Source organism: Chenopodium quinoa, unplaced genomic scaffold (assembly GCF_001683475.1).
Source record: "Chenopodium quinoa cultivar QQ74 unplaced genomic scaffold, ASM168347v1, whole genome shotgun sequence".
NCBI classification, from domain to species: Eukaryota; Viridiplantae; Streptophyta; class Magnoliopsida; order Caryophyllales; family Amaranthaceae; genus Chenopodium; species Chenopodium quinoa.
The window spans coordinates 2,113,801-2,130,000 of NW_018744593.1; the positions used below are offsets into that span (position 1 = coordinate 2,113,801).

Genomic DNA, 16,200 nt, shown 5'->3' on the forward strand with positions numbered 1-16,200 from the left:
TACTGCAAAAATCAAAGTGATGCATTTAAAAAAAATGGAGGGAGTACACTTTACCAAAGAGAAAATTTGCCTAAAAAAATACTCCCTTCGTTTCGCATTAGTTGCAATACTTTTCATTTTTTCCCGTTTCGTATTAGTTACAACACTATTATATTTGGAAAGCACTCACCATTATTTTGTAATTTCTCCTCCCACTAACCCCACTTTCACAAATATTTTATTATTTCTCTTTCCTACCAACCCCACCCACACTACTTTATATTATAAGCCTATTCTATAATTTTCTTAAATTATGAGCCAAACCTACTGTTACAACTAATGCAAAACGGAGAAAGTAATAAACAAGCTAATAGCCTGGGAGGCTAGTAGTAGATTTGATGATGTGAGCCATGAGCCGGATCGAGTTGATAAGACTGAGTTACCGAGTCAACCAGGAAATCACAACTCACTGTAAAAATAATAAGGGAGTCCAAATTCAAAGTAGCGTCTTCAAAGAAAAAAAAAAAAATTAAATTAAAAATTAGGGCTAAAAAATTTCCACAGAGTCCTTCCTACTTCACACCACCTTTCTCTCTCTTCTTTCTCTCTCTAAAATTCCCTTTATCTTTCTCTCTCTTCCCAATCAATCCTTCAATGGCGGTTTTCGACATCTAGTCAACAACAACATCAAGGTATGCCCCCTCTTTTTTCTCTCACGTTTTCTTCGTTACAACAACTGTTTTTTTTTTTTTTTCCCTTTTTTGCTGAATTTTTCATCTCCCCTTTTTTGTTTGTGCTTAATTTTGGTTGAATTTGATTGATTTTTCGTGTTTCAGGATCTGTTGGATCCGAATCGATTTATAGTGTAATTCGATTAAAAGGGTCGATTTTGAATTTTTGTTTGAAACCCTAGATTGTGTTAGGGATTGGGATTATTGGGATGGAATGTTCTGGTGGTAAGCCGAGGGGTCGGCCGAGGAAGAGGAGAAGGGGAGATGGGCAGAATGGGGAGAATGTTGATGGTGAAGGAAATGTGCAGGATATGGTGGAAAATAGTAATGGTGATTGTAATGGTGGTAATGAAGGGGAGGATGGTAAGAATGCTGGGAATTTTCGTAAACGAGGCCGTCCTCCGAAGAGGCGGGCCGTCGAGGTTAAGGGGGATGCAGTGGTTGGACGTTATGTATTAAAGGATTTTGAGGGCAATGGTGTGTTTTTAGGTAAGATTGTTTCTTATGATTCTGGATTGTATAGGGTTGATTATGAAGATGGGGATTTCGAGGATTTGGATAGTGGGGAATTGCGTGAGTTTTTGATTGGGGATGAGCGGCAGAAGTTTGTGGGTGAATTGTTGGAGAGGAAAAAGAAATTGGATGAGAATGTTGCGCAAAAAATTGATGTGAAGTCGAATACAGATGAGAATGTTGCTCAAAAAATAGGTGGAAAGTCAAAAACTGATCGTAAAATTGCTCGTAAAATTGGTCGTAAAAAGGAGGATATTAGGGAGGTGGTAGATGAATCGGGGAAGGCAAGTGTGGCCGAGCCAATTGATATTATTGACAAACCGGATTCTGTAAATATGATCAATGATACAGAAAAGGTTGAGGTGCCAACATCAAGTGGGCGCCTTGATGAGGAGGTTGGCGGGAGTGAAGTGGATGATGATGATGTTTCTGATTCTTCTAGTGATTCGTGTGAATATGGTCAGGGTTGGGACACCAGGGCAGAGTCTGAGATCCCTGACATTCCCCCTCCAGAATTGCCCCCATCTTCTGGGTCAGTTGGTGTGCCAGAGGAATATGTGTCACATCTTTTTTCAGTTTATGGGTTTCTTCGCTCGTTTAGCATTCGCTTGTTTTTGAGCCCCTTCACACTGGATGATCTTGTTGGTTGTCTTCGATGCACTGTTCCAAACACATTATTGGATGCTATTCATGTTGGTCTCTTGAAGGCCTTGAAACGACATCTTGAAGCGCAAGCTTCTGATGGATTGGAGCTTGCATCAAAATGCCTGAGGTAATGTATATTGCTGTATTGCTCCACATGCTGACCTATCATTCTGTTTAACTTCACTATTATTTCCAAAAGCACAGAGTTACGTTATTTCATTTATATTGGAGGTCTGTATGATTGTTTGGAAGTCAATTTGCTAGATGAATTATTTACTCGCCCTCATTCATTGTCTCATATTGTTATATCTAATTCTTTCTGCAGATGCATTGACTGGGGTTTGCTTGATATCTTGACTTGGCCAGTTTACTTAGTTCATTATTTGATGGGAATGGGGCATTTGGATCAAAAAGAGTGGAAAGGTTTTTACATTGATGCCTTGCAGAAAGATTATTGTACCTTGTCTATTGGGACAAAGTTGATGGTTCTACAGATTTTGTGTGATGATGCTCTAGTTGCTGAAGAAATAAGGGCAGATATTGATGAGCGGGAGGAATCTGAAGTTGGGATTGATTTCGATGGGATTTCATCAAATCCTCTTGAGAATGGGCCTAGGAAGGTGTATCCCAGATCTGCCAAAACTTCCATTAGCAAGAACAGGGAAAATGTCGATCCGGAGGCAGAAACTAGTATTTGGTTTGGATCTAATTCTACGACTGTGAAGGGCAAGGATCAAGATACCAAGCCTGATAACATTAATGAGGATGTAAATGGGGATGAGTGCCGGCTTTGTGGAATGGACGGGTTTTTGCTTTGCTGTGATGGCTGCCCTTCAGCTTATCACTCTAGATGTATAGGTGTGAACAAGTTATCTATACCTGATGGGAACTGGTTTTGTCCTGAATGTAAAATCAGCAGACTCAGTCCACCCATCGCAATGAAAACATCATTGAGAGGAGCTGAAATTTTTGGTGTCGATCCATATGCACAGCTGTTCTTGGGTACTTGCAATCACTTGATGGTGTAGGTTTTTAGCTCCCCATTCATCATATCTCTACTTGATTTCCTTATTGTTTTTGAAATTTAATGGAAGACTGAAGTGTTAATGGATACTGATATACTGTAAACTTTGTCGTGGTTGACATAATTAGTAACAATAGACATGTACAAGTGTGAATTAGATTTGAGATGTGAAATTTGTAAATGGTATATATAACCAGTTTAAGAACGTATGTGAGGAAAGATTTGTGGTATGAGTATTCTGTACATTCCTAATAATTAGATTTGTATTTATTGTTGGAGAAAAGAAGTATTTTAATTAATCAATACAAATAAATTTGAATAAGGAAAGCAGAATATTTAGATTATTGTCAATATAGTTGTTATGCAGATAAATAAATTCAGCGTAATATCCGCTCTTTCATTCTTTGCACGTCATTTCTTTTCGGCATACATATATGTAAACTAATGTTTTCCCTTTTTTTTTTGAAAATCTCCTATTGCAGGCTGAAAGTCTCCTTAAAGGCATCGCCGTTTGTCAGATACTACAATTGTAATGATATTCCAAAAGTTGTAGCATCCCTTTGTTCATCGGAGTATCATGCAGTTTCTTACTCAGGGATCTGTCAGGCAATATTGAAGTATTGGGAACTGCCGCAGGTTTGGTTTCCAGCTCTTATAAGTAGTCAACCAACCCTGGCTTTGGAAAAGAAAGATGACGACTTCGTGTTGCTTATTGATGAGACTGGAAATCAGGTTCTTAACAAGGGTGAACTTGAAAACTATGCCAGTTTTGTAGGGGAAAGTGCTTTGAATTCCGTGTCTGAATTAAGCAATGAAAAGTGTGCTTTTACACCTGTTTGCGATGATGTTTCATTGGGTGCTTCGGTACAAAAAGATATTTCTGTGCCAAAAATGGATGGTGCTGCAATGAATGAGCTTTCAACTATGCCCAACAAGGTTTTTGAGCATGCTGAGCTTCATTGTTCATCACAGCAAGGGCTTGCTGATGGATCTATTAAGACGGGAATTTCATCGGTCACCTATGGGTACAACAGCAGTAGTGCAGGGCTGAAGAGTGGTGTTTGTCTGCCTGGAAATGTTAATTTGCACGGAAATGAAGATCGTAATCAACCTGGTGGCAGAGTAGTTCAGCGACCGAAGGATAATTGCTTATACATTGGATCTGTTTTTAAACCTCTTGCGTACATAAATCATTATGTGCACGGAAACTTTGCGGCATCTGCTGCTGCTAATTTTGCAGCGCTTACATCTGATGAAAATCAATCTTCTGAGCTTCATGCATCCGATCCCAGGAAAGTCATGTCTGCTAAAGTTACGCTGCAGGCAAAAGCTTTCTCTTCTGCAGCTGCTCGGTTTTTCTGGCCTAGTACCGAAAAAAAATTATTTGAAATTCCAAGAGAGCGCTGTAGTTGGTGTCTTAACTGCAAAGCCACTGGCTGTAGCAGAAAGGCTTGCTTACTAAATCAAGCTGTACTGAATGCTACACGAGCAGCAATGAAGTTTTACTCTGGCCTTAGGCTGGTGAAAAATGTAGAGGGTGGCCTTTATGGTATAGCAGCATATACCTTGTACTTGGAAGAAAGCCTGCGCGGGTTAATAGTTGGACCATTTCATAGTGCAAGTTATGAAAAACTGTGGCGTAAGAAAGTTGAGCAGGCTTCTACCTGCAGTGAAATGAAGTCTCTTTTGCTTGAAGTAAGTTTGTTTTTCAAATTTGCATCTGTAACTTTTTTCTTTTTTTATCTTCTAATGATAATGAAACTTGAAGGCCCACCTTTGTTTTTAGTTGGTGGCTCGGATCAAGCTTAGCATTTTTCCAACTGTCATCTTTTCCCTTAAAATCCATTATTTTTTGTAGGTTACAAACATACTCACTATTTAATTTTGCTTTTTAAAGACTCCACATCTTATTATAGGCTTTATGAAGAGGGAGAAACAATAGGAAACATTTATGGTTCAATTTTTAGCAACAGGATTTCTGTGAGGTGCCACTAAATTGTCAAAAACTGGATACTCCCTCCTTCCCATCATTTGATGCCTGTATTCCTTTTTGGGTGTCCCAAAATATTGTTCTTGTACTTCTACCGTAATACAATTTCTTATGTTTTATTTTTATTTATTTTTTTTAATTTTTTTTTCCCAAATTAAATAACCCTACATCTCCCCGTATTTCGTTGCACTCTTTGTTTTTTCATCCTTCCCATATAAATTACTCATATATTTTAAGTTTTTATTAAATGCCATTACTTAGTATTACCTTTCCGTTACAAATACCCCTACATATAAGAATACTACACACTACCCTTAATCCCCGTGAAAACTGAGAAGCGGGTACTATATTATTGGTTGGAGTAATTACATGGATTTTGATGCGTTAAGGCATTCATGAATTTCCAAACAGATTTTACACTTAACGTTTATAACGGTTTTGTAGTTTCTGCTTCTGGTGCTATTCAGGAGCGGTATGCCTAAATATATTTAGTATTTAATCTTTTCTATCCTCTTCGTTTGAGAGAAAAAGCAAAATAAAGTGATATTTATGAGTAAATAGTCAAATTAATGCTGTTATGGAATTGATATCTTGACTTGATTTTGTCTTGTTCTTTTACATTTTATATATATATATATTAGTTATATTTATATATTCCTAGTGCTTGATCCAGAAGACTCTTTTGTCCTACATGTATCTACCGTTACTCATGAGACCTTATGTTTTGTTTTGTAACTGTAGCTCGAGGAAAACCTCTGCATCAATGCACTCTCTTTAGATTGGACTAAGCTAGTAGATAGTTGGATGGATGAATCATCTGTGTCTCAAAGTGCTTGTGCAACTGCGTCAATTCAGAAACGAGGTCCCGGGAAACGTAGCAAGCATCTTGCTACAGCTGAAATTATAACGGAGGACTCTTATGATAGTTTGCATGATATATACTGGAGGAGTGGAAAGCTATCAAAGCTTGTATTCCAGAGAGCAACACTTCCTCGTTCAGTCCTTAGGAAAGCGGCTCGTCAAGGTATTATTATACCTTTCGAAGTACAAATTGCTCATTTAGTTCTTGGGTTTTCTGATTTTAAGCATTATTAAGGAGAGTTATTCAGACAGATCTCTAATGCTAATTTGTCCCACTCTTTAGGCGGTTCAAGGAGGATTTCAGGAATATATTATACAGAAGGATCTGACGTTCCAAAGAGAAGCAGACAATATTTATGGAGAGCAGCTGTTGAGATGTCTATGAATGCATCAGGGCTTGCACTCCAGGTCACTCATCTTTAATATTTTGTATGGAATAATTATTGCTCTTTCTAAATTACTCCATCTGAAAGTACTTGTCACATTGTTCAATAAACCAATATTTTACTAAAATTACCTTTTTAACAGGTTGCTCTGTCCACCTCTCCATTTATTCCCTCCCTTTTTTTGTTTTTTGTTTTTGTTTTTTTTTTTTTTTATTGCGTGTGTGTGTGTGTGTGTGTGTGTGGGGCGGGGGGGGGGTTCTTGACTTCTCAAGAAATCAAATTGTAAACCCTTGTTTTACACCTTTTTCCAGACATTCTATAAAAACATGTGACAATTACTTCCTGACGGAGAGAGAGTAATGTCATAGTATTTCACAATTAACTTTCCTTTGTAGTTCAATAAGCTGAAATAAAATGACATCTACAGGTGAGATATTTAGATTATCATATAAAGTGGACTGATCTTCTTCGTCCCGAGCAAAATCTTCAGGATGGGAAAGGTCCAGAAACAGAAGCCTTTGCTTTTAGGAATGCCCGGGTCTGTGGCAAGAAGATTGTGGAAAATAAGATTTTGTATGGAGTAGTCTTTGGACAGCAGAAACATCTTTCTTCTCGCCTCTTGAAGAGTATTATTGAGAAAGAAGAAACCCAAGATGGAAAGGAAAAATATTGGTTTATTGAAACACGGATTCCTTTGTATCTGATCAAAGAGTATGAGGAAAATGCAGAGAAAACTAATCTGCCACCTTTGAAGAAACCTGATCGTTATACCAAACATCAAAAGAGACAATTGAAAGCTTCTCGTAAGAGAGCTGTATTTCTCTATCTTACACGAAAGAGAGATGACTTGCAAATGTGTTTTTGTGCGTCTTGTCACCGAGATGTTTTACTTGGGTAAGCTTCCTCACTTCACTTAACTGTCTTTCGACATTTTAAGGTTGTTTTTGACAGGCTCTAGTATACTGATGATAAGTTCTCTGTTGTGGTTTCAGGGTTTCTGTTGTGTGCAGTGCTTGTGAAGGTAAGCTATGTTGAGCTGTTTTCTTGCTTTAGGTCTCAAAATTGTCAATTTTCCTTGTTTGTTGTCATTTGTCATTTCAAGGTCACACATGATTTAACCCGTCATTTTGTACTTTTAGATTTGTAAGGCATTGTCTCTTACAATGTCACCATGTAGCACTCCTCTTTTTATAACAAAAATGCACCTCATTGTATATTACATGTCATGACAATTGGTGTAGCTTGAGATTGTGCCTTCTTGTCGATCTCTTATTGTCCTCATACTGAAACGTAAAATGAGTTACAAATTCCATGCACCTTTGACACTATTATTCCTAATCCATACCACAAAGTTTGTCTATTTCATGACAAACAATATAAGTACACTCTTTGATGTCTATGAATGACTCAATCAAAGCACTAAACCCTTTTGACTTGCTCATTGTTATTGCTATTGTTATTGATGCTTATGACTGTGATTTCTTTGTTCAGGTTTTTGCCACAAGGGATGTACCATAAGCTCAACTGTCCTAACAAATGATGATGTTGAATTTGTAACCACTTGCAAGCAGTGTTCTTGTGGCAAACCTCTTACTCTAAACAACGGCACTGTTGAATCACCAACAAGTCCTTTGGTGGTGCAGGGGCATGAGTATCAGAATTCTGCCACAGTTGCTAAAAGTGCAAAGCTGAAACAACATCAGAATTCTATGACTCTCTCCAAAAGTTCAAGGGCTAAAACTAATGGCAAAGTACTGCCACCTGTTGGAACTTTAGAGACTGAAAAGAAACCTGCTTCATCTGATTCTAGTTTGTCTAAGAATCGAAAACGACAACAGCACTGGGGTCTCATCTGGAAGAAGAAGTCTGTAGATGGTGCTGGATCTGAATTTTGGTCGAATAATATTCTTTTCAGGGGCGCTTATGGTATGAATTCAGTAGGCCCAGAGTGTCAATTGTGTCAGAAGCCATATACTCCACATTTGATGTACATCCGTTGTGAATCATGCCAAAGTAAGCTTCTGAAGGATCTCTTTTCTTTGCAGCTTCTCTCTCTCTCTCTCTAAATGTAAAAATCTATAATGAAGTGCTTTTGCAGATTGGCACCATGCTGATGCTGTTGAACTTGACGAGTCGAAACTTTCCAATGTGTTGGGATATAAGTGTTGCCGTTGTCGCAGAATTAAGACTCCAACATGCCCATATGCAGACAAAAAGCCGCAGATAAAGAAAATACTCATTAAAGGTCCGAAGGAAGAGACGGTGCTAGCTGATTCTGTTTCCGAAGCCTTTTCAGAGCAGGCTGAATCGGTACCTTCAACTCCAATGTCTCTGATGGAGGATGATGTTTTCATTCCAGTGGATGATCCTCTTCTTATGCCTGTTTCAAAAGTTGAACAAATACCTGAGCCACAAGAAGAATTGCAGTTTGACTGGAACACTCCTTTTGGGCCAGGCCCCCAAAAGCTTCCAGTCAGAAGGCATATAAAGAATGAGAGGGATGATGATGGGCTTATCTGGAATGATTATCCTGTTGTACAGCCACCTACATCTGACGAGACAAAAACCATTTCCAATTTTCATTCTGAGTGGGATGTCCCTAATGGTAGTTTTGAAGATGGAACAGCATTGGACTATGAGAACTTCAACTATGAAACCACTGATTATGAACCACAGACCTACTTTTCTTTTACAGAGTTGCTAGAGGCTGATGATGGAAATCAGTTTGAAGGAGTTGATGTGTCTGGAGATGCCTGGGAGGATTTGCAGTGTGAATATTCTCAGAGCGGATTCCCAGAGCATTATGAAATGGAGCCCGATATTGATCATGTACCAGCCACATGTATGGAAGCTGCAACAGCTGTTAGTTGTAATATCTGCTCACAACCAACACCGGCTCCTGATCTTGCCTGTCATACATGTGGTTTACAGATTCACAGCCAATGCTCACCTTTGGAAGATGTCTCTCAGGGTGACAGCTGGAGGTGCGACAACTGCAGGGGATGGTGTTGATTATAAAGGTCTTCTAGAGATGCAGATTTTTGATTCAGTTCTTGCTTCTTTTTTTGGGGCTCTAGGAAGCTGGACAGATGGCAGATTTTCCAACATCAGTAGGTACCAATTGGAAATTTTTGCTCACTACTGTTTTTGGGGCTGATGTGAATGCTTGTGCTCTGATTGATCATGTCACTGAAAAGGTCCTCTGCCAGCTATTGTCTTTCTGGTTATAACTCATTACTCTACTGATGATACTGGTCAGGCTTTGATACATGGATGTTTAAAGGGTTTTTAGTGTGTTACTCATGAAACGTGGGCCTCTCTTGATTGAGCAAACGGGAGATGGAGAGGGGTGGGGGGAGGTGGGGTTGGGTGGGGAATGGGTTGAACTGATTGTTAGCTTAGATTTTTGGCTCTCCTGGAGGTGGGGTGTTGGGTGATGCCTAATGTTAATCTATACTCAAAGATAAGCTTGTTTTTGGTGTGCTTATCTTGCTCGAGTTACTTGTGTAACAATCATGGAAAATCACAAGTGATTTTTTTGCTAATGACATCTCAGATTCTGTTTGGATTAATTATTTCACTGTATTCCTTGAGTGATACTGTGATATTACATCAAATCGGGCAATTGAGTTTTTACTCGCTTCATCTTTGTTATAATAGTGTTTCTTGTAAAAAATTGTACCTAGTTAATGTACTCTTAATTATAGACGTGAGTAGGTGTAAGAAAACAGCACAGATAAAAAGGTGGGTGAATATGAAAATAAAAAAATGAAGTACGGGGATGAAGCCGCAATGGAGTCAAATGGTTAAAATTTATTTGTTAAAACATATGGAGTAGAATAAAAAGTACAAATAGATACATTTAATTAAAACATCTCAAAAGGGAAACTATGTATTACCTTCGATTACTTTTATATGCAATTTTGGAGTATTATTTAAGAGATAAAATATTCCAAAGTTGCATATAAAAGTAATCTGAGGTATTATAAAACTGTAAATTTAACTCATTATTGAAAATGTTGGGCACGTATTAGATCCTCCGCACCAATTCCAGTTTTTGGGTTTTAGTAAACATTTGAGCAAGCAGTTTAACAAGTTTTCTAACTCTTGATCCCATATTAGCTTTTATTTTCTTTCTCTTCCTTTCTGTTTTTATAAGACACTTAAAAATCGTAGTATTAAAAATCCCCTATAACGGTGAGCTCTTTCATCTTTTATTGAGATCCCCAACGAGTCTCAACAAATTTTGAATTAAGTTCACAAGAAGCCTTCTACAATCATTCAGTCTATTTTTGTCGAAAAAAATGTCATGTCAAGGAGAGCTTCTCACTAGATTCAATGATATTGCAAGCATGTTAAACAATCAATTGAAATGGAGTTTTTTCAAGAAATATTGAATAGCAACTGGAGCTGATAAGCAAAGCAAGAAATATAGTACGTACGCAAACATATAATTTAAATGTTTTGAGATCATTAAGATTGCTAGGTCTACCATAACTTTTGTCTCAACTTTAGAAGTACTAAATTATGCTTCATATGCATGGGCTCATTGCATTTTTAAGCACATGTGCAAAGCCAAGAAAGCGCTCTGCCATCTCCCCATTTTTTCTTTAAACACACTGCAAAAGTGCAAACAAATAGCAGTTTGCTCCCTTATCTTAAAGACCACAACTGAAGGAGAATGATGGTTATGCGAGAAGATTTTCATGTGAAAAAAACCATACATTTTGAAAAATTGATTTGATGTATCACATATGTGCCAACTCTGTCAAGCAAAAACTCTTCACGGGTCAACCCAGCTCAGGTTAACAGACTAGACAATTTGAGACAACGGGAAAAAAAAAAAAGAAAATCCCATCCCCAAATTGTTACTAAATAATGTCCACAATACTTTTTGTTTAATGAAGGGTTATTAAACAACCACCTATACTATAGTATTCAAAAAGCACACGTCATTTTTTGGAAGGTAACAGACGAAACACAATGGTCAAAATAATTATGCCGTACGTAACTTTTGATTTATTAGTCGATTCCTTTAGTTATTATAGGCACCTCACGCACACAAAATAAAATTTGGATAAAACTCCTTTTAGCATTGATCTACAATATCAAACAGTAATGGATAATATACTCCGTACCAACAATGTTGCTAAGGATAATTTTGCTGGTTACAACTTTATGGTTGGCAATAATAAAGAAATATATTTCACTCTAATTCTCTATTTCCAATTACAACACCCTTTCTCACCCAAAAATTGAGGGGCAAAAAAAAAAAAAAAAAAAAAAAAAAAAAAAAACCGCACGACAGTTCTTTTACAAGCTAAGTACTACAATATTACAGAAACCAACACCAATAATGCACCCTAATAAATGGAAAAATATGGTAAAACAAAATCAAGAGGGGTAAAACTAAGCTGAAAGAAATCTCACCAAAGCACCTTGAAGAAAAAATCCTATCCCCAACGCCCCCCTCTTCCCTTTTTATATCCAATGATGTAGCTGATCACAAATTAGCTCATTCTCAATTCCGCCAGCCCTGGCATGATGGTGTTTATATCACTTCTTTGCTCATTAGATGAATCGAGGCTTGGCTGTAAATCAATTGTACATGTATATTACGAACAGATCATCTAAACACATTAGCTGCATCCTTTATCACAGCAAGCCGGCAAGAATAGCTCCAGGATCCGTCAATGCTGCCACGGGGCTAGTAGGCTGTGGAGGTGCTGGCGTAGTTGGCGCTCCTCGGGAAGTTGCTGGGATGGCAATCAATTGTTCCTTGACATATTCTTTCAGCCTGTAAATAGTACCAGTTAGTATCTGCCAGTTTTAAGTTACATATTAATAATCTCATGCTACAAACATACTCGAAAGTCAGTGTGGGATCTCCAGTGGCAACTGTCATACGCAGCTGAGTTCTGTCTGCAGGATCAGTTTCTATCCTAATCTGTAAATCATGGAAAAGGGTCAATTGAATTTCCAGAGAAGAAACTAAAGCTGACAAAGCTGTAAGTACCCTTAAGCATTAAAAAATTGGTACACAAGAGGGGCAGGGGAAAAGATGTTGTAAATGAGCCCAGACGAAGAGGTCTTGAATCTGGAACAGAATTAACGAATAACATAATAAGCACATGGAAATCATACCAAACATAGCATGGCCCTTGTATGTTCTGAGTAATATGTTGCGCTTGCCACTAGATTATTAGGATTTGGATCCTGAAACGCAAAACAAAATTAATAATAACGCCCAACGGAAGACGGAGTTCAGCTAAAAAGAGTTTAGGAACTTACAAGTCCTGAACAAACCATCAAGTGATAGCTATTGAACAGATTTACCATCTCCATTAATGGCATAGGTCTAACACCTCTCACCTGTAATAATATTCACCAAAAGGGTTAAAACAGTAAATGAAAGAAAATCTCATCAAATTTGCAAAATAATCTTTGGTCTATTACACAGTAATGCACAGCACCCCAAAAAAAAAACTCCAGAATGATTCCCGGGGGTTGGGGGGGGGGGTGGAGTGGTGGTGGGAGGGGCACTGTAGAATGTAGAAACAAATTACATCTGCTTGCCAAAGACCCAGTAACAGACAGCAAATGGTCATTTTCTACAATTGGTACAGGGATCATACAGAGTAACTCTTCTTCTACATATCAGTATATCACATAGAGTAGTGATAAATAATGTTAATTTTTAGAGAATTTTCTATCAATATGCTCCAACCAAACAAGGGAAAAAAAAACCACTGGAAAGTCAGACTTCTAAAGAAGCCCCTATATAGTAACCATATACAACAGCTTTAAAGTTTTTAGAATCCATTGCATTACTATGCAGTGATAGCAAACTTTTTTGTCTGCTTTTCAGTTTCTATACTACTAAATTAACTTGATCAAAGTTATAAAATCATAGATAGCATGACAAACCTTTTTTTTTTTTTAATCAGATATGTATCCTCTGTTTAAACACTACTACATTAAATCAATTTAAATGGAATCTTCACTTCTAAAATAAATGAGATTCCAGTTATAATAAGATTGGATATATAATCATTATTGTCAGCAACCTAATCCTAGAAACTCAGCCCCAAAACGTAAAAGAATTTAAGTGTTGGTTACATAAATATTCAGTAAAACCTTATCCATTTAATTTAGCTAAAATCAAGTTCAGTTAAAGAAAAAAAAGTACGGTTAAAGAATGCCAGGAAACAACAAAATAACATAAAGAAAAATTCTATTTGAAAGCGCACCACTTCCTGGAGCTTCAAAGGTGGTCCTGAAAGTGACCGCCATTGAGGGAAAAATTCTTCTGCAGAGACAGGTATTGGCTGCATAAACTTGTTCAAGACAGCAGGAAGACGGAGTTTCACATTCACCTGTGATTCAGGGGTGAATTTTTACAAATTAGGATCTTCACAAACTATCGCATATTCCAAAACATATTGGATAGATATGAGTCAAGTAGATGTACCATGGAGGTTGCAAACTTGTATGAGAAGTCAAGAACAGCAACATCCCTACTTGGACGGAGATTCACAATTTCAAGTGGGCATTGCACCTAGGAAACATAACAGCACAAAAGAACATATGTTTCCGGTTGTCAACAACTAGGTGCTAGATAATTATTGAGAGAATAAAGACAAGAGAGGACAAATTCTGAAAGCAGCGAATTATAATTTAAGATCACCTGAGCCCGTGGAGGAATAGTCTCAGGTACCAGTGAAATGTCCATTTTCAGATGGGCAGGAGGCAAGATTACTGCTTGAACTGAATCAAGTGGAGCAGTATTCTTGTTTCCCAAGAAAAGGACCATGCGACCCTGATGGGCTCGCCAGTCTGCTTTAGTTCCAATCTGTTAATAAGGAATATCGGTCAGCTTAATTCTAGATACCCCCCCCCCCCACCCCAACCCCCAACCTCCTTTTTTTTTTTTTTTTAAAAAGCAATTGAACGTCAATAATAGAGAACTCAAAAAACAAATTTCCAACCTGAATGTAAGGATCCTCGTATAGTACGCCACTATCCTTGAGGCACAAGTTTAGATATCTTTCAGCAATACTTCCTATGGGCTGCATGAAAAAACATAGAAATAGGCAATCAGCTATCACGGCTATAAAAGTTAGTGAAAAAGGTATATCTAAACCACAGAATAGAAGGCTCAGGATATGTTATTAGCAGAGTTGCTCAAAAAGCAATAGTTCTAGGAACAGAGACAAGCTATGTCAATGCATTTAGAAAAAGATTCAAAAAATGCAGTCCCCATAACCTATGTTATTTAGATCATGGGTAGGAATGTTGGGTATGGTACAAACCTAACTGTCAGGCATGTTAAAGCCCAAAGGTTTGGAAATGAGGAGACAGTTCTAAAATTAGACATGGGTGTGGAGAAATGGCAGTTTTTTGAAACATAATCTTGATTTTGAAAGACTTCTGTATGTACCTTTCACACACACACACACACGCGCATGCACACGCACGTCGGGCAGATTTGTTTGCTAGGTTTGTTAATGGTATAATCTCAAGCCCATTTGTGACCATATATCACATTTTTGGGAAATCATTTCCACTTTTTTTACATATTGTATCCATGAAGTATCATGTAAGGACTCTGTAGCCTTGTGGGAGTGTCACTTTATATGGTCTTTCCCACTCTTTTTACATTTATCACTACGAAGAGTGTGGATGAACACTATAGTATTGGATAAGGACTCTGTAACCTTGTGGGAGAGTCAAATGTCTGATAAGGATATAAAACCAAACAATCAGGTGGCTCAGGGACTACTCTTTAACAACATTTCCACACACACAAAAAAAAAAAAAAAAAAAAGAAAAGAAAAAAGGATATATTAAAATTTAGGCAACATATAAGGGATAAAAATTATGAAAAAAAAAGCCAAGTCTTTCAAAGTTGCTGTCCTTGCAGATAAACAAAGCCATATGCTGAGTCTTACTTCCTCCGTCCCAAATTAGATGACATGTTTCTATCATCATCATGTTTGCCAATGCAAAAATTCAATTGAAAATGTCTATACTTACACAATTGTAAAAAAATACTAAAAATTGAATTTAACTAAGTGCACATTGAAACAAATCTAAAAAGATTCCCACATGACTTTTTTTTAATATATACATATATATATATCAATAAATCACAAATGTTAGTCAAAGCAAAGTTTATGAATAGTGTCAACAGTCAAAACGTGTCATCTAATTCGGAACGAAGGAAGTATAAGATAAAGTGAATAATATTTTTTGTTTCACAATTTTTTAGAATTAAGCAGCATGCAGAGACCCAATACCTGAACAGTATTCATTTGCTCATCTACTGGTGTCAGTGCCAAAGCATCCACTTCAGTTGAAGAAGCATCAGCTCCTGGCACCCCTTCTAGCTCTGATTGCCCGGAAGCACCTGGAGGGCCCTCTATAGCAAGAGGGCCCAAAAGATCACCAAGAAGATCAGGAGATGGAGCAGCCTGTTGGGCATCCACTTCACTCAAAGTCCCATTGGATTGAGGTAGTGCACTTTGTGTACCTTGATGATCCTATTATTCAAAAGTTTCAACAGTGTTAAATTAAATATAGCTAAATATAAAAGAGTATTTGAAGGCTAAAAGAAAAGAGAAAAGCAAGCTTTCATTGGAACTTTCTAACCGTATCAGTGCTCGTGCTAGGTACTTTTACAAGGGTAAGCTGTACTGCCGCAGGGGCTTCATTGGCAGGCTGTTGATCAGTAACAACAAGGGCATTTGATGTCTGCTGCTGCGCCCGTAATTTGATAGCACTTTGCTCAGCAGCATCAATGTCAGCATCTTCAGCTTTTCTAATTAGAGCAGACTATGTATACACAGCCATTGTCAGCATCAAGATTGGATTCTCTCACAATAGGAAAAGTACTTTGATGGAACATTTACCGCAGAGCCAAAAAAAATGTACCTGTCGCTCAGGGAACTTGGGCATTTCGGCCATTATATCCACCAAAGAAGCTCCTTTCTTACTCAATGTGAGATACTCTACAGCACGTTGCTGTATTTCTGCATCAATGCAACTCTCATATCTGAAATACAAAAGAAA

General features: G+C 37.7%; 2 protein-coding genes across 3 annotated transcripts in view; one reads left to right on the forward strand and one right to left on the reverse strand.

The window, feature by feature from the left end:
• Positions 1 to 298: 298 nt before the first annotated feature.
• LOC110699629 (DDT domain-containing protein PTM-like) lies at positions 299 to 9,774 on the forward strand. Of its 2 annotated transcripts, none has more exons than XM_021877139.1 (10): positions 299 to 671; positions 816 to 1,995; positions 2,194 to 2,892; positions 3,375 to 4,587; positions 5,624 to 5,906; positions 6,027 to 6,151; positions 6,557 to 7,023; positions 7,122 to 7,150; positions 7,621 to 8,142; positions 8,217 to 8,483. In XM_021877139.1, the coding sequence occupies exons 2-10, from the start codon at positions 920 to 922 to the stop codon at positions 8,354 to 8,356; spliced, it is 4,554 nt and encodes a 1,517-aa protein (XP_021732831.1). In that variant the 5' UTR covers positions 299 to 671; positions 816 to 919; the 3' UTR covers positions 8,357 to 8,483. The 2 variants fall into 2 exon arrangements, with proteins under 2 accessions (XP_021732831.1, XP_021732830.1); XM_021877138.1 differs by having other exon boundaries at positions 303 to 671; positions 8,228 to 9,774.
• A 1,427-nt stretch (positions 9,775 to 11,201) lies between these two features.
• Positions 11,202 to 16,200, reverse strand: part of LOC110699630 (AP-2 complex subunit alpha-1-like) — a 28,800-nt gene continuing 23,801 nt past the window's right edge. The window contains exons 17-27 of the mRNA XM_021877140.1: positions 16,063 to 16,183; positions 15,781 to 15,963; positions 15,429 to 15,671; positions 14,118 to 14,198; positions 13,817 to 13,981; positions 13,601 to 13,687; positions 13,380 to 13,505; positions 12,421 to 12,501; positions 12,274 to 12,345; positions 11,997 to 12,076; positions 11,202 to 11,926 (exon numbers count right to left, since the gene is read on the reverse strand). Of these exons, the coding sequence (XP_021732832.1) occupies positions 11,785 to 11,926; positions 11,997 to 12,076; positions 12,274 to 12,345; positions 12,421 to 12,501; positions 13,380 to 13,505; positions 13,601 to 13,687; positions 13,817 to 13,981; positions 14,118 to 14,198; positions 15,429 to 15,671; positions 15,781 to 15,963; positions 16,063 to 16,183 (1,381 nt within the window). The 3' untranslated portion in view covers positions 11,202 to 11,784. The remainder of the gene's footprint in view (positions 11,927 to 11,996; positions 12,077 to 12,273; positions 12,346 to 12,420; positions 12,502 to 13,379; positions 13,506 to 13,600; positions 13,688 to 13,816; positions 13,982 to 14,117; positions 14,199 to 15,428; positions 15,672 to 15,780; positions 15,964 to 16,062; positions 16,184 to 16,200) is intronic.

Excerpts from the sequence above, each read along its gene's own strand:
- LOC110699629 (XM_021877138.1), top strand. The coding sequence starts at position 920 with ATGGAATGTTCTGGTGGTAAGCCGAGGGGTCGGCCGAGGAAGAGGAGA. Across the intron at positions 1,996-2,193 it reads CTTGCATCAAAATGCCTGAG|ATGCATTGACTGGGGTTTGC; the intron begins GTAATGTATATT and ends TTCTTTCTGCAG. Across the intron at positions 4,588-5,623 it reads TGAAGTCTCTTTTGCTTGAA|CTCGAGGAAAACCTCTGCAT; the intron begins GTAAGTTTGTTT and ends TTGTAACTGTAG.